Consider the following 24,129-nt stretch of genomic DNA (forward strand, 5'->3'; position numbering starts at 1 on the left):
TCTAAATGAGCTTTTGCTTTCCCAGAATGAGACCTCAAAGTTTTAGCTTCCCAGATGAGTTTGTCCTGAAAATGAAAATTCCTGAAGCTTTAAGTCAGAATGAGATTTACTAAGATGAGAATGAGACTTACTCAAACCTTAAAATAAAAATTACTCATGTTTAGAGGGGTCAAAAATAAAAAGGCATTAAAAGAGGCTTGATCTTCCCAGCCTTCCAAATCAAGTGATTTGGAACAACCAGGCTGAGTCCTTCCCATTTTGATCTTTTATATAAAAATGTTCCCTCTTATGTACTGACATAAACCAAAATTTTTAGTAGTCACTGCTCATCTTTACAATATGCTTTACTTTGAACAGCCCTTCATTGGCTGACAAGTTGCCTGTCAGAGCTTCAATCCCTCGAATTACTCCACTAAAATCACTCCAAAGATTCTCTAGTTTGATTAATCTGAGTATCATCTACATATTTTTCACTGAAAAATGTGTCTACTTTGCTTAATGAAAATTGATCAGTTTTAGGGAGAAAACCTAATGTGTATGACTTGGAATCCTTTGCCAGCATCTACATGTGCTGAAAACCATTTAAAGTTGATTGCCAGGGGAGAATTTGAATAAATTTGTTTTAAGGGATAGGAAGTGCACATTGAAAATTTATGACATGTACCTTCTGTTCTAGCTGCTGTGGGCTTTTGCTTTCTCTCTACAGTCAGTGTCTCATTGCAATAGCACTGTCCTCAACCCAAAATGCAGGAAGAATATGAACGTAATTCACACCTATAATATCCTTCAATGTCTACAGAGATTGTTGCTGACAAATAGTTTGGAGAGCAGGATGGCAGATGGCCTGTCTGAGCAGAAGAAAGTGCAGCAGCAAAGGAAATATTATTGCCAAGAGTGATAGTAAAGTTTAAAAAGTGGTAAATGGAGCTGTGTACGGGGCATTAGCTAAGAGATTCTTCAGTTTGGAGTTTGGAAAAATATGTGATTAGAAAATGAATTAATATTACTGCCTAACCACATCCCATTTTATTGTTTACACAAAATCCCCTACCAGCAGATTATATGTGGTAGTAGATAAATATTTCAGCAGTCCATGGCTGGCTCAAAAAAACTCAAAACCATGTCGGGGAATACAAGAAAAATACTGCGTTTTCGATGAGTTTTGTGGGGTTTTATTGTGTAAGACAGTGGAGCAGCGTGGGAGGAAGGCCAGGAGGAGCAGGTGGAAAATCACTCTCAGAGTGATGGATGTGAACAAACTTGGTGTTCAGGTCTGCAGGGCCCTGTCTGCTCTTGCTGCCTTGGGCTCACGGTCAGGATCTGGCTCTGAGGTCAGGCACATTGCTGAGCAGGGACTTTGGGATTCTCTGAGGTTGCTGAGTGTCTTAAATTGCTGGCCATAAAAAGCTAGAAGTGAAAGAAAAGTTAGAATAGACACAGCTGCTTGATGATGCACTGGAATGTTAATCCCTCGGTGATGACCACAGGGTGTCCTGATTTGTATCTGCTCTTCCCTAGTGCATGGTAAACTCAAAATGCCATTTACTGCCAGAGTTGTTAATGAGAGCTGTGTTCAAACAAGGCTGGCTTTTGGTACAGATTTTCAATCAAGAATTCAATTCAGAGCTCTCCTCTATACCATTATTTTTATTTCAGTGGTTTTGAGTGATAAAGACTAAAAAGCAACTGCATGAAGTTGTCAGGTTTGAGTGGGACTGCTTTGGTCATTTATTTTGGTCTCTTGTTCATGACAAAAAAGGCATACACAGAGAGGTTTTCTTTTGGGCAGAGTGTGGTATTTACACTGTAAAAAATAGATGTCAGAATAAGTGAAGTGACTGGGAAGCAGCAGTGTGTGCATCTGCAACAGTGACTGTGTATGTGAACTGAGGATGTGCAGAGTGGAATGTGCTGAGATGCTGACATTGATACATATCTTGTTTTTTATTGTTACACACTCTGACTGACACAGTAGCTACTTTTTTATTGATAGCAATTCAGAAGAATGGCTATTCTTTTCTGCTTTAACACACATTGGCTTAGAAAACAAAGTGTGTGACATGCTTTGGTCAAGGAGAAAAGTATTACATTATCCATGTCAGTACTGGGAAATGCATAATGTATTTTTCTAAAGAAGTTGGTCTAGCTGAGGAATTTTATTTTGTTTTATATTTATCTGTAGACTTGAATCTGTTGTCCAGCAGTTTGATTGACTGATGCAGCTCCTGTTTGATATGCATCCAAATGTACTCTTGTATTTTGCACTTGTGTTATTATCCATAAATCTCTCAAGCCTTAGGTAGTAGCAGCTGCACCAGCATTTGAATGTAAAATAATGTGTCTGCTCCATAAGAATGCAAAATCGCACACACAAAAGTAAAAAGTAAAGAGAAAGTGCAAAATTATTAGAGGCGTTTTGGCACCTGTCAATATTTAATAATATGTAGGCTCCTATATGTCATAAGTAATTTTTTTAAATTATACTTGGACTGTGTGAAAACTTTCTTCATGCCTCTGAAACGCCAAGAAATAAAGCAATGGCTGGTGTACATTTTTGTACATACTTTTAGGGCTGGGAGGTCTCTCTTTCTCTTTTGAATCCCAAGTGATGTTTTTAGTGTTTGCCTTGGTTTGGTTATCTGGGTAGTGGATAGGATCTCTGAGAACAAACACTGGACTGGAAAGCTGGTAATGGATAGAAGGTAAGGTGAAAACTACTTGGTGAAATAGCAGCTGTGTGTATCTGATTCCCTGTCCAGCATCTGGTTGGCACAAGAAGAGGGACTGTTACTGGAGGATTTTATAGATCTACTCAGGGTTGTGGAGGAACATTTGACCCCCAAAACTATACAGAATTTTCCTGGAATCTGTCCTTAAATTACATATGTGCATTGAGACTGTTTCTGAGTGCAAATCCTGCAAATGGGACAGAGTCCAGAGCTCAACTAACCCTAGCCAGAAATTCTGCTTTCATGAGACTTCTTTCCTATCAAACCAAAAGTAGTGTTAGCTACTTTTTGGCCATTTTCAGAGTAGGCAATCTGGAAAATAAACTTCTATCTTTCATATGGCATGGTAACTTACAGGCTTTTCCTCGTTTGAGTATTCCAGGAAAATTAGGAGACTGGGAAATGGGCACAGCAGAGAAAATGAGGGTTGTCAGTGTGTAAATACAAGTGTTGCTGCAAAGCACTGGATATGGAGTGTCCCATAAATTAGATGCTTATTGCTAATTGCCATTGACAGTACTTTTAAATTACTATACCAGCTTTCTGACTATATTATGTTTTAATCCAGTAATTTCTGATTAGACTGATTAATTTTGTGCTGCAAAGATATTTTATGAAGTTTTAATTTGCTCACAAGAAATTTATTTCATATGGGGCTCTATGACTTTCCAGGATCATTTCTGCAGTTCACTGTGTGCTGTGCTGTCCTGTGGCTGAATGAGGAAATTCCCAAGCAAATTGGAAGTTATGTAGGTCAGGTTGTGGAAGCAGTTTAGCTGCAGCAGCACAGAGCTCAGCAAAAGCCAATTAATTTGCCTGCTGAATAAATACTGGTATGCCTGCCCCTCTCCCTAAAGAAGAAAAGCAATTTTGTCCGTCTTCCACCCTCACAGGTGGAACTCTCACAGGTCCCTTTTCAACATCATTTACATGTATTATTCACAGCCCAGTTCCTTTACAGCCTGTCCTTACTGCATTATTCTGATCTGGTTTGAGTGTGCTAGAAATCTAATGACAAAAGCACAAAGTTCAAGGTCAAAGAGGGTGTTTTGGCCCATGAGAATATCTTCAAAAGTAAATAAAGAATAAATTTAGAGCACAGTGAATCTGCAGAACTTTTATCACCATAACATCACTTCAGGAAAAGAGCTGGGTTGCTGTCTTCTATAAACGTGTCTGTGAGTGTGTCAAACTTCCCTAATAAGCTTTTTTCATTATTGTCTAATTAAGTAAAATGTTCTGTTCTCTTATTGCCCTTATGCTCTCAAAGCTCCTTTTAGTATCTGTGTTCAACATGCCCTTTAAGACATAAGTTTGCTTGCTTTTCTAGTCTTCCATGTAAGTCTCCATTCTGCATCATCTGTTAAAATAAAGGCTTTGTGTCTGTTGCATATAATAATAACATTAGTTTTGACCCAAGGGCTTAGCCAGAACTGAACCTTCTATGAAATTAGCAGTTAGGAAAACAAGCTGGCAATACTTGGATATCTTTGATGCAGTTATGGTTAAAAAAGAAGGAACAAATTCTCCTGTTTGAACAGAAGGAAGTTGTTCACAACTCCAGTATTAAGGCTGCAAGAGAGGTGCCTTTGTCATCATTTTTCCTAGGCTCATACTCTGTCATATTGATCTCACTCTCCCCTTAAGTGAAAAAAACAACCAGAATAGTTTTCTAACCCATTTGTCTGCCTCTTTTTTTATGTGCCATATATCTGAGCTAAAATATAATGCTTTATTTAATCTGGTCATTTAAAAAAAGCCTATTAACGTCACCAAATCTTACAGTTGTGCTCTCAAATGGGCAAAACATCTCTCATTTCTAAATATCTGTGTCACTGCTGATTGATTTCCTTAATACACTTTGCACAGCTGTAGCAAATTACTATTTTTTTTCCTAACTCACACTTTATGCTTGTAAATGCTCTTGAAAAATCACTGAGAGCTCTGTGGAAGCTGCTATTGTAATAATTGTAACCAGTTCTATAAAATTATGCTGTCATGCTGTCTTTTCCAATTAAACTTATAACATTTTTGTATGGGATTTAAAAATCTATATAGTAAATTGGAGGGAATGGGTCCTTGACATTTCTATTAAAAGGCAAATTATATTTCTCCATGGCATAACTTGAGAAAAAAAATGTAAGCAGTCAGCCTTTTTTTCTAAGATAAAAATGCACTAAAATACACCATTTAACAGTGAACTGCAGTCCAGAACAACTGCAAGGATTGTACCTTTCCATCACAAATAGCATCTTTCCCAGCTGCATTAAACACTTCCTTCAAGGGAAGGACCAGCACACAGCAGCGTGATGTGCTTTATCTGCTGCTACCAGCACCTCCTGCTGCCCAGTGCTGAGTGTCTTCCAGTTTTGCTTTCTTAGCACTCCAAGTAAGAGTGGGACAGTGGCTGACAAGGCCAGGCACAAGGTGTGGTATCCATTCTCATGTTTAACTGTTCCCCCTTGAAGCAGGGGTGAGGTCATGGCAGAGCAGAGCATCCTGACTCTGAAACTTTTGCAGACGCTTAAAATGCCACTGCCACCTTTCTCCTGCTAGCATGTGTAAAAAACTGGGAAGCCACGTTCCAGTGTGTGGGATTTTGTACAAAAAGAAACAGGACCACAAAGAGAGAACAGGCTGAATTCAATGGCCATGGGCAGAGAAAGCAGAAATTACCACAACCTAGGAAAAGCAGTGAATGGGATACAAAGCTGTAGCATCCTGTAACATTAACTTAGCTGAGATGGATCCTAATTAATGTCATTCATCTTACTCATCATGGTGGAGTTTGATTTATATTGTTAATCTTATGGTTAGTTTTCCTTTGTAGTCTGCATGTATTTTATTTAGTAATGTCCAGTTAGATGTGATGTATTTTTAGTGAATGCATTTTATAGCAATAGCCTGCTCTCCCCATCCCAGTTCTGGGGATGTCCAAAGGCAGAAACTGGGAAGAATGATGTCTAGTTTGCTCAAGAGAGAAACATTTATCCTCAAAATGGCAATTCCTTAAGAAAATGTTTATAAACAGTGTAAATGTTTTGTTTTGGTTTACTTGGTTATTTTGCCCTGCAGTGTGTTTAATTTTGTTAAAAGCAGCCTGATGGGCTGTAAGAAAATGAAAATGTGCAATTGCAGAGCAGCTAATCAGGCTCCATCACAGTGACACTGACTTCAAGTCAGGCAGACTAGGGCTGTGTGCCTTTTTTATGGCATTTGTCATATCTGTCTGTCTTCAGACACTTACTAGAGATTCGTGGATGACTCTAGCACTGACTGAGATTATCTTCTAGAAATAAGGTTCACATTGCAGGCCTCAACTCATATTAATTCTTCAACAATCATTTCTTCAGGTACTGTGGCAGTTGTTAGACAAGTATTTACCAACTCTCATGTAATTACTCTGCATATATTTAAACTTGCTGCAGTTGCAGACTGTACAGGAAAGAGAAGTCAGCAAGACATCAAAATTTCCATTGTAAGTTGTCCAAGCAATTTAAGCAGCATTAGAAAAAATAACAAAAAGGGAAAAAAAAGAGAGCAATAAAAATGTATTTGTGTTATAATGTCTGTGCAGCAGTGTTTAGCACCTACACAAAAGACAGAGAAAAGCACAGCATATGACTGCATTTCTTGTATGACTATGTGTGTACATAACCTGTAATTACCGCAACGTGATTTTTTTTAAAGTTGCTTTCAGAAGTGCAATCTTAAGACCTCTGTCTTGAATTTTATATTCCTTTCTAAAACCAAAATATTTTTATTCTAAAAATGGTTCCTCAGTGCAGATCTTGGTTATAGGAAAGAGTTAGATTTTAAACTGTTTTGATTGACTTTATCTGTAAGTTGTCATACAAATATGACGGGAACACATTTTCTCTTTTACATTCTCTTTGTTTTATAATTTGAGATAAAATCTATTCAGTGGGGGAGAAATTTCCTTCATAGGCAGAAGGGTTTTAACTAAAATGTCTGGCTTCATTGTGACAGTTTGCTGTGCCAGCCAGCACAGTCCTTGCTGTTCCTCTTTGGGTGAACTTGCACTTTGGAGGGCAGATCTTGTGTTCTCCTGTCCCATGAGGAGTCTGACTCAAAGGCTCTAGTCATGGCTTGTTACCTCCTTGATGTTGTTAATGGATGGAGGTTTTTGTTTGGTGTCTGGTGGTCCTGACAGCACCAATAGGTATGTGATATGTTTTTGGCTCTCTTAAGATACGGTATTTTATAGGCATGTAGGAAGTGGTGGTGGAAGCAGTGATCAGTTTTTTTAAAAAGTATTTGAATGCCAATCTTTGAGTGAAATATTGCTGATCCAGTACAGTAATTGATAGATGTTCCAATGCCTGTCAGGAAATTGCAGCTGTATGGAATGATGGCCTGGGAAATATGTCAGAGATGTCATTGGGTCTATAAATACGCCAAGTGGATAAATATAAAGGAAATATAAGAATGATTGAAGCTGAAAGATGGTGTTTGTGCAAGAATGAATGGGTTTAAGTTGGTGCAGTATAAATTTAGATTGAAAAACCAAAGGAAAGTTCTTACACATTAGAAAAATCAGGTTCTGCACCTAGGAGCTTAAAATGGGTTTAAGGCCTCAGCTGGGCAGTATAATATGATCCTACAGGTAGCTCAGATGAGTTGCCTTTTGCCTTCTGCAGTTGCTGGATCTCCAAAGAAATTTCCCCCATGAGAGTAAAGGCTCCAGCTGTTGATACCCTCTGAGCTGTCTGCTGATGCAGCTGTTTGGCAAAAGTAGGAGTAGACACCACAGCAAAATGGATATTTCAGAGCAAATGCAGGTGTCTGACCTGAAAGCTGACCTGAAGTACCTGGCAGGAGCAGGAGCAGCAATGTCAGGGAAGAACCAGCTGCAAGAGCACGAGGTGTTGCTAGACTGGGATAATTCCTGAGTGGCTGTTCTTCCATGCACCAATAGCTGCATGCAGGTGTTCCTGCTTCAGCCTGGCTGAACATGTGAATGTGAGGCTTGGTGCAGGAATCACTTGTCCCCACAATCTAGATGTTACCCCAAAGAAATCAAGAGCACTTAAGAGGTGTGAATCTAAGATGACTGGTTTCCAATTTGAAAGTGACTTTGACTGTTTTACAAATGTAAAGGTATTGAGATCTTTTACAAAGGTATTTAGGTGCCTAAATTTGTTTTTAATCATGTGTTAAGCTCTCTTTTCTGTTTTATTTAAGGGAAGAAAATCTCTAATCCTCAATGGGGAGACATTTTGCAAATGAAAAATAGAGACAGCTGGTTTTTCAGTTTAAAATTTTCTTGAAAGTGCACAGCTGCAAAATAAAGGAGGGGACAGCAGTTTGCAATGGACAACTGTTTTCCTTTGAGGGAAGAGTGTTGCTGCTGCTGCTGACAGTGTTCTCTGATATTACAAGCTACTGAATTCTTCACAAACATGTGAAGAATGTTTTTTTTTCTGGAGGAAAAAACTGTATTTTTTATCTGCATGCTAGGTAGAGGTAATGGTTTTATAGCAAAGTAGAAAGTACTTTTTCATTGATGCTGGGGTATTTACTGATCCTTTATAAAGCTACTCAGAAATGGAGATACCTGTTGCTGCTGCTGTTGCCAGCTTAAGCAGCAATACAGTCTCTTACTTCACACAGATTTCAAACCATATTTGAATTAATGGACTGAGGAAGCAGCAGGATGAGATTGTTATTTTGTACAGCATTCTAGGGAAAATGCTTCTGGTAAATGTGATGAGTGGAACAGCTGACTGGAAAGATCTGCAGCCAGAGTCCCACAAAATAAAAATAACAGAGATAATTTGCCAGAGCCTTGCAGCTCCTTAGAAAAGTCTTTCTCTTTCTTAAATGTTCAGGAAAAGGGAGGATTTGGATCAATAGAATATTCTACAGTGCTGTTTTCTGCTGTTTTCCAACCCAGCCATGTTCCAAAGCAAAAGTACCTTGGCAATCTGATTAGTGAATTTGGTTAGAGTGATGCAGGTGGAATCTACTCACTGAACACCAGCCTTAGGCTGCCTGGCATCTCCATGCCATTGTAAGGGGACTTGTCTTTCTAGCTGATTATAGCACCTTTCTGTTTCCTTTGTAACCCTGCCACCAATGTAACAGTGAAATAGATGTGTAGCTAGAGAAAAAAGAGGTGACAGCTGGACTTCCTGATTTTGAAACCATATGCAGGCAAAATAAAGTAATTTTTTTAAAAAATTATGATACTCAATTTAGCACACTCAGTTTCCCAAAGCTTACTGTGAAATCAGTTTTTATCTCAGGTCAGCAGCAATTCTGCTTCAGTGGGGTTTGGAGCAGAGACCAGAAAATTGTGCTGCTAAACTTTGGCCCCTTTTCACCATCTTTTAGGTTAATTTTCCTACTGATATTATTCATTAGCTGAAATTGCGACCCTCAAGTAAAAATCACAGCAGAAATGTGTCTTTTCCCTTCACCATATTGAGCTTTGTGAGCATATTACAGTGTGTTTCACACCTTTATGATTATTTCATCTGTAATAATGCCATTGCAAAAAAATGGGATTTTCATGGAGGATTCCAGCACAGCAGCCATGGTCTTGTCAGTTGTGAGGTCACTTGCCATTTTTTGCCTCAATTTAGCAGGCTATGTTGGCAGATAATATGCAAGTACATTTAACCCACCTTATTGTCAGTGTAACTGCATTCCTAAATGAAGGAATTCACAATGCAGTTTCATCTAAGAAAAATGAAATAAAAATGTTCATAGGTAGCAGGATTTCTTGTTTTCCTTCTGAAATGCTGATATATTATGTATTTCTCTTGTAATTTGAAAGCATTTTCTTCTTTTTGGGTCCCATGCACCTTTGGTTTTCTGACTTGCTAAGAAGACCTTTCAATACAGTATCCCGTGTTTCTGCTAGAAAAAGCTTGTAGTGTTTTCTAGAGATTTCATTGGAATTTACATTTAAGATTAAATAATTCTTACTTAGTGACATGTGTGATTTCTCAGAGTCTGATATTTTAAGGGGGAAATCCTGTTTCGTGTGGTTAGCACGTTATCCAAAGACTTTATAAGTTGAAGATGTTGCAGTGTTCAGTCATTTTCCTCCTGTACAGACCTTGGTTCAAAATCCATTTACCTCCCATGAAAAAGTGATTTCCATACCCCTGGCTCTGCTGAGAATAAGGAAAAGAAAAAAAACAGATGTTTTCTGTATTGGTTTGTGTTTACTTTGTGGCAATATACTTTGTGCTGCTTTGGGCAGACAGCTGATGTATTTTAGCCATGCCTGGGGATTTCCCTGCCCTCTGAAGTGTGTGTGCACCCGTGGTTGCCCTGCTCTGGGGTTGTGGTTGCACTGGGTCAGTTCTCACAGAGCACTCAGTGCCCATTTGCAGAGCTTAAGACTTGCTCAAAGTGTGAAAGGTGGTCCAGAGATGGAGTCAAGCATGGAAAAGGAGATCTCTTCTTTCCACATCAATGGTTTGTAAAAATTGAATAGCCCAAAGAAGAGTTAAAAGTTGTGACTTCAGCTCACAACTTTGCTGTGAGCAAAGTCTTACTGATTTGAAACACACCATAAAAAAAAAAAAAAAAAAAAAAAAATCTACAAATCTAAGCAGGTTATAACATTATTTTATTTCCATTTTCTAGACTCCTCTACAAAACTAATTTGCCTGCTGACACATCTAGTTTGATGTAGTGGGAAAGAATACAGACCTTCCTTTTGCCCTGTTTTTGTTTGTCAAAATAAGTTATGCCCTAGTAGTAAGGTCTTATAAGGGAAACATTGTAGTTCTCAATACTGTTAAGATCTAATTCAGAGTAAGACAAAGTGTCTCAAACCTGGAAGCAAAAAGATCATTGATGGGGGAATATTCTCTGAGATTTATTGGGAAATATTAAATTCTTTGAGGCACCTTAAAGTTTGTGGAATGGAGATGAAACTAGAAGAAAGGAAACAAATGCACTTTGATTATCTGAAGGTCAGGTTTTACTACAGGCCATAGTAGCTCTTTCAGTCTTCTGTGAAGTCCTAGGTTGCACATTGATCTAAGCCACCTTGCCTAGATTTAAGTAATGGTTTGTGTTTATGAAGGTGGTAGAAGGAATTTTCTCCTTTTTTGCCCCATGCTGTTCTGTGTGGGGTGCTGCAGTAGTGGTGAGCTGCCCTGAGGGCCAGGTGTCCCTGCCAGTGCTGCAGGCATCAGCACAAGGCACCATCCTGGTGGTTCTGGATCTGTACACAGGCAATTCATTTATTTGAATGGCTCTGAGAGAGTAGTTACACTCCATGAGTTTAATATTTCTATATATGGGGCCCTTTGGCACCATTTTCTCATTATATTCCTATAAATTAATTGCAGTGCATCCCCATATACAAATGAGGGAAAACAGCAGCTTTGGTTTGGCTGCTCTCACTGTAGGTGATTCTGGGTTGTGTGCACATCATACACTTTTGTTCCAATATGCTATTTTTTATTGCTGCTAATAGCTGCTGCTGATGATAGTTGCTAATGATTCTTTTTATCACAGCCCTGTCTGCTTTAAATCTCACGGATGAGTCATGTTGTTCATCCCCAGCATTAACGATTTCAGACCACCTTTGTTATGGGTATTTATAGTAGTTAATGTTCTAATGTAGTCATGGTAGTTAAGGATTTGAACCCTTAACAGTGTTCAAACAGATAAGCAGTTAAGTAATTTTCCCATTGTTTCCTACATATCTTAAGTCATGGATTCATGGCTTGCATATAAAATTGCACAAGATGCTCAGACTCTGAGGAAAATCATTTCTTGCCATTCATTTTTGCTGCTACTTGGTTGTTTAGTAGCTAATGACTTCTAAGCAGAATATATTTCCATAAAGCAAGGCAGGATAGGCATGGCAAAAAGCCATGATTGCATTTGCATGACTGCATGGTATGGGACATTGTTATACTGTGTGTGGGGTCATAAACACACGTTGGTCTAATGCTGTCAGGACATGTGTGCCAACACCCACAGTCAAATAGAAGTAGCACCAATTGAACTGTTACAACTCCAAGTAAGAGAGAAATTTCCTTGGTGCCTTGATACCTCAGCTCTGTAGCTTTCACATCTCAAAAAATGTCTCAGTATCTCACTTTAAAAGTCTGGCATTTTTGACACAGCACTCTGTGTGCCACAGAGTTTTGTCCAAGTCCCAGTGCTTCCCCATCAGGCCTGCCTTCATATTGATTAGCTTGAACAAATCATCCTCAGATGTCAAGAAAGCATTTTAGCTTGGAGGAAAACAGAGCTCTTCTGCTCCCATCTTCTGATTGGGGTTTGATGTCATGAACAAGCTGACAATTGCCAGTGTATTTCCATTAGAACTGCTCATACAGTGCACCAACCTCAAAGGACTGAGTTTGGCAAAGGCATCTGGTAGGTGACTTGAGAGATCACTCAAATTTGAGTACTGAAGCAGTGTCTCCTTCAAGAAGCCTTTTTATGAATCTGAAAACACTCCATGGCAAAATATTCACATGTCTGTGTTTACTTACCAGCCTTAAATAAAATATTTCCATGGACTCATGAAGTGTCTTGATAGAAATGTTTCATGTTTCAGTTAACAAAAAGAAACCAAAACAGTGGTTTCTCTAGCACTTAAACATACCTGAACTTTTGTCCCTGTAATGTTTAACACCACATAGAGCATGAATGCAGAGCAAGCTGTGCTGTGTATGTGCATGGCTTGCACACTGTGACGGCAAGCAAATGTGCAGCAGCTTTTCAAAAGAAACCACAACGCTATAATTGAGTTAGAAAATTATTTGAGGGGCTTAGCACTGACAAAAGGAGAGATGTGCCTAGCTCAGTTCCCTGCTATACATTTTGCAGGCATGGGAGAATTGCACAGTAATGGGAGTATTTTTGTGAACTGTCATTCTGTATTTCCTCCCTTGAATCATAAGAGATGTTGGACAAAGGCTGTGCTTTCTGATAAAGTTCACTGCAATAGTCTTTAAAGCTTTCACGTGTCTCTGTGAAATTGAAAGGAATAACAAATAGGAGTGATGCTACTCTTCTTTCTAACCAAATAGGGCCGATCTGCATAGCTGAGAACAACCTCATTTGAATCAAACCCTTCTAAGCACCTCACACTTGTGGATTGCTTATTTGCAGCTGGATCTGGAGCATCAAGGCACTTCCATGCCTGGTTTCCTAGAGAAAGGACTCAGTAAATTTGGAAGAGCATTAGAGGTCTTGGTGTTAAACTTGTGATGGTTCAGGAGGGTGGGTTGAGAGACTCCTGACATGAAGAAGTACTTCCCCATAAGACAGTAAATTTAATTGATAAAATTATGATGAAAACTTTATGCTCTTGTATTGTCTTCTGAGCCTGTAGCACAGAACTGCTGGAAATGAGGCTCAGTAGTTCAGCAGCTTAGACCATGTGTGAAAAACATGCACAGAGTAATTGGAGTAAGCTTAAGTAATTATCTTTCCTCATCCTAAGTTATTTTAAATGAAACAACATAAGAAAGTGTACAGCAAATATAGTTGTTTTTGTCAAAATTGGATTCCTAAAGAAAAGTAGATTCCCAAATCAGTACACATAAAAAACAACATCTTTCTAAAAGGTCTGAATCCTACAATTCTGAGTCTCTCAAGTTCTTCACTGCAAAACTCAGACCAGCTATCTAGGCAACAAAGTGTGGATATCAATAAGTATGTCAACTTTCTTGTTGTTGGAGATGTGCAGTGCACAGCTTCTAAAACCTTCTGTTAATATTGGAAAATCTTGGTGTAAATACCTGCACTCTGCTTCTGCCTGTTTGCTTTTGCACTTGCAGTAGAACTAAATTACTTGAAGCATTAGGGAATAAAGCTGTGGGGTTTTTTTTCATCAAATTATGTACTTTCCTTATCCTGAAGTTGAAGAAAGTAATTAGTTTTAAGAAATTGACAAAAACCTACTAAATTTTCTATGCCTTTAGAGAGCAGTAAACAGGATTGCATCTGAAACATTTTCTTGTAGTAGGCAAGTGAAGGACAGCTTAATGATCTGTGGAAGGAATAAAGTAACATTTAGCGTGAAAAATGTTTATTAAATGTCATATGCTCATAAGATGAGGGAGCTATTAGCAATTCATTTAATGTTTCTGTGAGGTTGGTTATATTTTACAGACTCATATTACCAAACACACATTTGGAAATAATAGTGCAAAAATCCCTGTAGTAATTTCTGAGAAACTCATAGACTTATCCCACTTTAACAGACATTTTATGTCCCTTATTTAACCAGAACAGGATTTTTTCACCTACAGAATACTGCAGTCAAGTGAAATCTTTTACACCTGTGACAAGATAAATAATCTAATTCATACATATGGTTCCAAAAACTTTTCAGATCACATCTTTTGGAAGTAATGAATGTGCTTTTTGGGTTTTGACGATAAATATGATTTCCCGTCCCTCTCCTATTTAGCTTTATGAGACCTTGTCACAACACAGTGGGAAAGGACCATTTTTGCTATTGTAGAGGTTGGCATTTCCAAAGGACTCTGCATCACCAATCGTGCCAATTGCTACTGAAATTCAGTGGAAGTGCTTAATGATGAGAACATCCAAGCTCAATGTAGATAAATGCATTTAAACCCGTTTTCCAGCATTCCTGCAGATAAAGGCAGGTCCATCTGCAGAGGCAGCATGATGCCACTGTGCAGACCTGGAGCAGGCTTGAGGATTTCAGGCAGGACAAGTCTGGGCTCTGCAGGAAGCTTTGTGTTAATGAAATGACATGGATGGATAGAAGAATCTATTTCTCCATAGCCCAGTTCTCCCAGTGGTTCCTCAGTTGTGACAGAGCTGCAATCACCTACCATGCAGTTGAGACAGTTGGACAAATGTAGTCATTGTCATATCTGTTGTGGAAGTCCAGGAAAAGAATTCAGAATTGTAGACGTAGGTCACATAGCTGCATCGGTGTTTTGTTTTTGCGTAGTCCTTAGCACAATCAGAAAACTTCGTATGTGAAGTTGGTCATTTAGATGGGAACGTAAAATGGATGTGGTGTGTGGAGCCAGGAAAGGCAGGGGTGAGAAGTAAACTTTACAGGAGATTGATTAAAGGCTTCGGTAAGGATCAGGAAAATTAAAAAAAAAAAATAGTTTTTGCAATTACAGTGCTAACATGGGTTTACTGATCTGTCAAAACTGCATAACATCAGAGAAACCTTGATTTTTCTGGGACTATTTATCAGACTCATTGGTTATAGTAGCTTGTGCTGATGTCAGTAATCAAGTAACCAGACTGTAATGTGCAATGTTTACTGCAGGCCCGTCGTGCCGGGGGAGGTTGATCTGACAGTGATCACACAGGTTTATCATTTCCCACATATATTTAAAGCAAACCTCATAAATAATCTTGTCACCATCAGCTATGAGGTCTATCAGGCAGCTTCATTTACATATGATACTTTTCATAGAAACAGGATTACATTTTTAGCAAATACAGTTAGAAAGCCTCTCCCGGTTGTCTGAGTGGAGACAAAGTGTTTTGTGTGGACATCCCATTTACTTGCTGGTACTCTGGGATGAATTAAAGTCCTTGTATGTGTTGAACACTTGTGTTGATTTCTGAATGCTAAGAAAATCAGTAAAAATATGTCTCAATATAGCAGCAGCATTTAATATCTACCTGCTTTCTCATGCCATTGCTGAAAACAAGGGGTTATACAGCGAGAAATAAAAGTGCTGCGTTTGTCTGACACCTGATGATAAACATTTTGGCCTGAATCTGATAAAACTCTTAAATACATTCTGCAGGTGTTTAATAAGCTCAAAAATACAATATCAATAGGCTAGTCCCTGATTTGAAATTAGACATGTTTATTTCATCTGCTGAATTTATAGCTGTAGTAGTAAAAATTAATCGGTACTGATTTACAGGATTGTGAATATCAATAGAGATTTCTTATGTTGCTCGGTGAGACTAAGTTCTTTCCATTAATATCCAACATAGTGCCTCAAAGAGAAGTAACTTATTTTATTAGCTGTAGAGATAATTTAAGATCTTAAAAATTAATTGAAAAGAGACAAGCTTAATCCTCTGACTGTTCATGCTGCAGGTGAGGTAAATAGTTGGAGTTTCCAAGTTATCTTGAACATGAACATGGGAGCATTGCTATTATTTATTTGCAGAAGCTAGAAACAGTCTTTCCACTTTTGCAGTGAAAATCACAGCCATGGCCTTTAGTCATTCAAAGGAAAAGAAAATCAATTGTTTATTCCATTATTCAGCACTGTGTATAATTTATATAACAAGAAGTTCTGATGGATGTTTTTCAAGTTTTTGTTGTTTGTAGAATTGATAGTGGGTGAGTGGATCCTATGTGCCCCTACTAGACTATGTTATAAATATTTCTGCAGCCACAAAAATACTCACAGCAAGCCTAGAGTTTTTTCCCCTCCTTTTTTTTTTCTTTTTTTTTTTTTTCAAATAAATGAATAAAGCAATTAACCTTTACATTTTGTCTTAAGTATTTACTTTTGTGCATTGAGGACTTCAAGGACCTAACTGCATCTATGGAAATTGGGAGTGTAAATGTTCTTTCACTGTTTACACTGAGAATCTAGCAGATTGTGAAATTTCTTTTATAGATTTATTGCCTTCTTTCTAAGTTGTTATAATTTCTCTAACAGTGATTTATAATTTCATCAAAAACAGACCAAGTATCTTGTAGGGGATGTGTAGATGTATGATTTTCATTATTGTGTCTAGACACAGATGGAGCAAATTACCAAAATATTCAGTATACGTGCTATTACACCAGTTAACATGCAGTGAATAGCCCACCTGTTGCCAGGGAAATTTTTAATCTGGAAAAATTTTAGTAGTTCTCTTTATCAGAGAGGGTAAAAGGAAGGTCCAGGTATTAGCTGATTCAAGATCATTCTCAGGATTTAGTTTGATCCATTTTCAGTGTCTCAGAGAGGGAAGTTTCTGTCATGTGTTTCAGTGAAGATATTTTTTAAAAATCAGTAGTTGATTTATTTTGATTTTATGACTCTGATTCCCATGAACAGCTTCAATCAGTTTTTCTACTCCACCAAACATCTTGAAGAGTACTTTTGTGTAAATTAATTAAAGAAACTAATTACTAGAATTTCTCTAAAGCAAACAGCAAAATCAAATTTTGTGCTCTTTAATAACTGAGATTTTAAAAACACATTATTACATGCTGTTGCTTTTTTCTTTTTGATATTAAAAAAAAGCTCAACAAAACAATGAATTCTGCAAGCATCGGTCAGTTTGCCCATGAGGAGAGAAGATAGAAGCAATGAACCCTTCCTACTGAACAGACAAATCCCTTGTCCCATTACTCTGTGTGCTCACACGCAAAATGAAGCACCAAAAATAATATGTTTCAAAGAAACCCTATAGTTTCATATCTATATACATATATGTATGTATATATATACACCAGTAACTGATTATGGTTTTCACTTCATGAGATATACAAATAGGCTGATAACCATGTGCTGCCAAACATCATGAAGCACAATGGATAAGAGAACAGCAGTTCTTCTTTAGGTAGTGTCCTAATCGAGCTGCTTTATGAATGGAAGGACTTTCCTTTATTTCAGACCAAGTTTTATTGATCTAATACTTAAAAGTAAAACTTAGTCCTGTTCCTTCCAGACAGATAATCCGTTCAGAGTATTTGAGCTGTCCCAAGGTAGCTCCCAGCATATTATCATGTTGCATTTTGTGGTCAAGACAATCATCTGCCAAGGACAATTTAACAACTCGTATGAGTTTATTTGAAGCGATAAATTTCATTTGCAGAGGAAAATACTTTGCTGTTGCTCTGGTTTCCTAAAGCTGTCTTCATGCCAAAGTCAGCTTGTCCTTAGAAAAGATTAAAATATCTGTAGAGGTTTTTAATGGGTACTTTCATGTCCAAGAATTTTCAGTTAGATTTACATCTTGAGTTTATATTTCTGTTCATAGTTTTAATATGGCTAAGAAAAAAGCTGCAGCAAACCACAATCCAGACACAAGCCAGTATGTTGTTTTGTGGAGCACTAATAAATTAATCCATTAGTGACTGCAAAATTATTTTCTCTCGTCCTCGTTATCGAGTATTCACAGGTGTGTATGCATTTAGATAGTATAAATTCAAAGGGATTTAATACTGGCAACATATCACCATAGTGTCAAGACCATAAGGCACAGTATTTTTCCCACATCAACATGAAAATGGAGAAATACTGATAAAATAAAAAATAAAAGTTAGTAATCTTCCTATCTGAGAAATATATTAGTTTCTAAGAACATAGCAATACCAGAAAGAAACAAGAAACCACAATAACAAAAGTAAAATAGAGTCGCATTATTTGGTTAATGACCCCATCTTGTGGAGCAGCGCCCACGCTTCAGCACATTTATAGCTCTCATATGCATTTTATTTTTTTTTTTTACCACAGTCCATTTCTTGATGGTGAATCACTTGGCATTGCACTTGCTGTGTCCAGGGAAGTGCTCTGCAGGCAATTCATCATTCGTGCACCATGGCTGTACAGCAATAGAACAGTTCTTTGTCACGCCACGAATTGCAAGGGTCAATACTTCACATTTTAGTGTTTGGCTTGGTCTCAGGTCACCATCACACCTCACATCTCCCACCACCCCTGCTGGTTATTTCCTGCTGCTGTGTGTCTCTCACATGGACCTGCTGGGAGAGTTTCTTGCTGCTGTTAAGAGGGGACAAAGCCATCTCCACAGCTGGAGCTTGCAGAGTTGCTGATTTGCGCCACGGCAGTGCATGTGAGAGCATTCACTGGGCTGGTGCCTGGTCACCAAGGGGTGGCCCAGTGATGGTCATAACCAGTGCCAGCATGTGCTGCATCTGCCAGAGTTACCATTTCCTTGTTTTCTGTTCCCAAACAGCTGCTCACAGAGCTTGTTGAACTGCTATTTGATTGGCAGCTTGGATATTTTATTGTAAAGGTTTATCCTGCTGGACATCCTTTTATCGTAATCTGGGGAAATCAGCTTTGTCAGCAATGTATATTATGCTGATTGCTGAAGTTGTATCTACATGAGATATTTAAGAGAAATCATCAGGCAGGTTTCCACCCTTTCCAGGTGAACATGGTTCCCAGGAAGGTTCCATACATCCTTGATTCTCACTTATGTGTAAGCCACTCAAATATGAACTGAAATGCCTCTTTTCATCCTTTTAAAGGAAAGGTATATTTTGTATCCATTTTTTGAGGAAGTGGTTTTTAACCATGTTTGTGAACTCAGGGAATTGTAGGTTGCAAATGGAAATATGTAGAAAAGGTGTACAGCCAAGTTAGGAAAGAAGAAATTTTTTTTCAGCTGTTCTACATAGACGTAAAAAGATGATACTATATGATCTTCCTCCATGTGTCAATATTTTTAGTTCCTTGGAGACCAGATTATGGTGCTTTGATCTTTGCTATCATTTTTTAAAGTAAGAAATTTTCAACTGCATTTTGATCTGATTTACAGAAGGATGCAAAGGTGTGAATTGCTTGTAGGTAACATTTGCATATTTCACAGGTACAGAAAATTAGTCGGGGAGAAAAGCTACAAATCTCTGTAAATATAGTATGTTTGATGCACTTTTGATATATCTGATCTCATGCTTTTATAAAAATTACATTCTTATAAAAATTTACATCCCTGTCAAATGTACTAGGGATGTTTGTACATGATATTTGTACGTGAATGCAAGAACACAGATTAAAAGATTATTATATGGAATACATATGTGTATGATTTTATGTGTTTTCAAAAGGAAATACTCATTTTCATTCATTCACTAAACTTGCATAATGTGCCTTCCCTAACACCATGCTAACAAGGTATTTATACCATGTACCATCGTTTTGTGTTCTTTGCTTTTGAAGTGCATATTGTGCCTTCTGCATGAAAATAAAATGTGGAGTTGATCAGCTGTTCCATAGATTTGTATGCTAAGTGAACTGAGCAAGCTGATGCTCAGTGCCTTCTCCTACATGGATTGAAAGGGTGCCAAAGGTGAAGAATTCCCAGCATTTTCAACAGAAACCCAAATATTCTGTGATCTTGTCACAGGTAGCAGAGCTGGCAATAAAATGAAGTGTTTGAACTAACTGTTGGGTTATGCTGGAAAATCTTTTAGCTTTGCTATGTAGTTCTTAGAGGACTCTTATTCATCATGTGAAAAAAAGGGCCCTGAAATGTTTAGAAGTCCATGTGGTAATTCAGTCAATATTCTAAAAGCATTAAGATTTTTGCTTCACTTTGAGATGTCTTGAAATTATTGCATCTGTCTGATGGCCAACTTGGGAGCATGGCTTCTCTTTCCTGCTGTCAGATTTTGTTGTGCAGCAGAGGCCAGATAGGAGTCACCATGGGTGCAAGTGTGGCTGCTGTGCTGTGGTGAGTGAGAGCTGCCAAACTCAGGGAGAGCCTTCCATTCATCGCTTCGGGTTTTGGTCCCTGTTGGAGAAAATGTGGTTAGCAGGATGAGAGAGGAGTTCAGGAGGATGGGAAAGTGAAATCCCTTTAGTTAGCTGACTTGAACATAAAGCCAAATATGAAGGCATCCATGTCCTTCCCCAAATACATGTCCCTTCATGTGACAGCTGAGTGCCCTAAATTCCACCTTAGGATTTCCTTTGAGGGTCAGAGTTGTGCCTTTGTTTTGGACCTGTACTCACACAGTGGTCTCTGACCCCACACTGTTCTGCAGCACTGCCATATCAATATTAATTTATATTTTACTCTGTTTCTAACATTTCTGTTTCTTTTCTCTTTTTTCTTTTACATGCTTTCATGAGTATAGCAGACCATTTAGGAATTGAATTCATGGGTAAGTTTTAACTTTTCTTCCTTTCAATTGCTCAGATTTATCTTGGTTCCTTAGTCCAAAGAACATGGAAGTTAATGGGAAGACTCCCATGACCTCCACCTGTGGGTTTTGGATTGGGTTCCTTTTATACTTTCAAATTACATTTGAAATTATATTAAGTTTCAGGTTTTTTCTCTTGTCCACTGCTATGGAGCTTAAAAACTACATAATGATGTTTTAGTATTTCATTGGTATTTAATGAAACATAGCATAAAGGTTATGTGACCATATAATCTTGGGGAATAGTATTTTATATGTGATTTTAGGGTAGAGTTACTAACTTTTGCATGTAAAGGAAAGTAAATTTTTAAGTCAGATTTTTTTTCTTTTGTTAAGAATTTGTTGTTTATTACAATATTAAATTTAACTAGGCTTAATAAGAAACATCTTATTAAAGATAATTCTTTCAAATCAGAGAAATACTTCTAAGAAAAGATTAAAAGGTCCATCATTCTGTGAAAAAAGTTAAATTTGTTAGAAAAAAAGCTAAAAAATTGAGTGAATAATTGCTTCTTACAATTTTGGAAAGGAAGATAACATTCTGTTGGCTCAGCTGCAGCTCTGTGATGTGTTCATAGCCTCATGGAATGACAGGCTTAACAGATCACCTCTCAGCTGGTGATCTTCAGACTTGAGGAAGCTGAGATCCATCTTTAACAGAGTTAGTGGTCCTTTGTGTAAGAACAGCTTGCATAAACCATTAAATATGAATGAAAACCCTATAATAAAAAGCAGGCAAATTCCTATTGAAGTCACAAACTCGTTACTTTTAATATGTTCTTTCCCTTTGTTAAGTTTTACTTGATTTTTTTTAGATTTTATAATTGAGAGCCTTATAACCTATCGATTTTAAGTTCCAAAGTGGGGATTTTGTTGACCAGTTAAGAAACCAATATGGTGATGAATATTAACTGCATGGTAGGCTGCAGGAACAAGAGGATAGCCAGCAGGTTCAGGGATTTTCTCCTACTGCTTTTGGATTTTGTGCCAATCCTAGAGCATTGTTCTCTCTGGGGAACTGGTTCATGAGGTCCAGAAGTTTTGTGTTTCACTTCACTTTATGTGGGGCTTGTAAAGTGCCAGTGGAATCGATGCAAGTGTCTTCAAAGACTTAGTGGACAAGCACAGCTGGGGAATGGTTACTTGAAAGGCTCTGCAAAAATCCTGCTTTTCCTGCTTAACTTAAACTGAGAGAAGCAGTCTTGAGGCATACAAGTTGAAGGACAAGCATATATGTAAAAGAGGATAAGAAGTATAGATATATGGGATGCTTTCCCATATATCCTTTGAGTGAACCTTTCTGTAAGAAGCAGGAAAGTGTAACCCAAGAGTCAAAGATGAATTATTTTAATTTTATTTTGAGACTTTCAGTTCCCTCTCTTTTTTTAACACATCTCTTTGAGGCATGAACTAAAGCCAATCCCTGAAATCTTGGCTCAGAATAGTCCTCTCATATGAGTAGCTCTCAGATTTTTTTTATTTAATATTGGAGCAGATCCTGATGGCATAAGAATTAATGAAATCTTGTGTCTCAAGCCTGAAAATATTATGACAGCAGCCTAAAATGAACCTTGAATTTGTTTTCTGTGGGCTAGAAAAAAGCACATTCTGGAATCATATGCAAAAATGAAGTGCTTGTGCTTCTTAAATCCCCCTCTAGTCTTCATGAAGATTTACTTAGGAAATGAAAGCATGCATGGAATCATTGCTGTACATGCAGCAAAGTAGAAATCCACACCCTGTGCACAGAGAGGTCAGGTGACAATATGCTCATCAAATTAGGGACACTCCTGTACAGCCTCTATGGTGAGTTTACTTCTGGACTGTAGAAAATAATTACAATTAGAGCAAAGAGTGTTTTCTAGCTAGGAAAAACAACAATGTAGACACAGTGCTGAACTTGCTTTGTTTGTACATAACCCAGAGAATGTTTTCTAATGTTTTCATTGCATTTGTGGGCTCAGTTGCCTTAGAAATTCCATTTTCATCATAATCTTCCAGAAATTTTGTTTGAAAACCATGTAAACCATGTAACTTGGATTGCCAGGGCCAGCTGAATTGCTTCCACAGTAGACAAAGCTTAAACCTCATGTCAGTGGGAACATCTGTCTGTAGAGGTGTCTAAAGGCACAGATGAAATGTGCACTGAAACTACACACATACTTTAGTGTACATTTGCAAAGGAAGGTAGATAGTCATTACCTTCTTTTTTTTTTTTTTTTTCTTTTTTTTTTTTTTTTTTTTATGCTAGACTCTCAAGGATCAGTGAAATGTGTATACATAGCCAGTCCTTTTGCTGTCCTGCTAGGGAGCTGTGGTCTATGAATTTATGTATCCTGTTGTGAACCACTTGGTGCTGTTTTCCCCACAAGCTCCTGTGGCAGCCCATACCAGTGCTCAGTAGAGGCAGTGTCTGTTGCTTTTCCATTACCTTTTTAAATCTCCTTCCTGCTGGACCCTTCTCTCACAAACAGTACTTTAGGAACAAGAATTATGCATTTAGTTTATGTACCACACTGAATTTTCTGTTAACTTTGCTCATGGTCTCCCACCCCCTTTCTTGACTGGGTCTTGTCAGGTTTGTGTTCCGTACAATATTCAACATTGTGTATTCCAAAACTTGAATACCTGTTACTTTGATGTTGCTGCTGGTACCGATTTACACTGTTTCTTTGTATGGATAGCAGAAACAAAGGCAGGCATATTGATGTTGCATATCTGTTTTAAAATGTTGTAAATGTAGCAATTAATATATGGTTCTGATGTATTCATGTGCAGCACCTCCTGAATTAAATGAAAGCCAAGTATGTGGTCAAAGGACATTATGTCCTTAAAATGGTGGATTGAAGTATTTTCTTCACTGATCCAGCTTTATGAAACTTTTGGTGATAAAGAAATGGTTTATACTTTCTAGTCTTATCTACATCATCATCTAGTCTCATTTCTACATCAAGTAAAAAAAAAAAATAAGTCTTGTGCCTTATTGTCACTTGATTCAATATCCATCTGTGATGCAATCTCCTGGACAGGCTTTGGACAAAGTCTTTTAATCTGTCTGTACTTCAGATTTTCAGTTGCAGTAAGTTTTTTCAGGCTTTCTGAATTTAGATTCCTCAGCTCTCAGGGGGACATCTTTCAGTACCACAGAAACTATTTCTTCCTTGCAAGAGGGTGCAGACTTGGCTGTGTCCTCTCCTCTCCTCGTACGGGAGCAGAGCGGTGTGAGGAGAGCCCCATGCAGCTCACCTGGTCTGCTTTGGTGCCCTGTGTCTCACCAATGAGGATGCATGCAATTTTATTCACATTTCCAACACAAAAATAAGGAAAAGTTGTCACCATGGTCCTACAAACTGGAAACACATGAGCAGTATCAGTATTAACAATTCTGTGTCAATGGGAAGCAGGCTGGTGGTTGGTAATGTGTATGCAAGCAAGAGAGATTGTTAAAAAAAAATCAAAAGAAGCAGCTGTTACACTTTTATACAATGAAAAAACTAAGTGATGTATCATTAGCAACCATGAGGATACAAGTAT

General features: G+C 37.9%; 1 protein-coding gene across 1 annotated transcript in view; it reads left to right on the plus strand.

Moving 5' to 3' along the window:
- NRG3 (neuregulin 3) overlaps positions 1-24,129 on the plus strand; it is a 344,333-nt gene that overhangs the window by 256,460 nt on the left and 63,744 nt on the right. Inside the window, exon 4 of the mRNA XM_053984120.1 lies at positions 20,530-20,556. Within this exon, the coding sequence (XP_053840095.1) occupies positions 20,530-20,556 (27 nt within the window). The remainder of the gene's footprint in view (positions 1-20,529; positions 20,557-24,129) is intronic.

Source organism: Vidua macroura, chromosome 8 (assembly GCF_024509145.1).
Source record: "Vidua macroura isolate BioBank_ID:100142 chromosome 8, ASM2450914v1, whole genome shotgun sequence".
Taxonomy (NCBI): domain Eukaryota; kingdom Metazoa; phylum Chordata; class Aves; order Passeriformes; family Viduidae; genus Vidua; species Vidua macroura.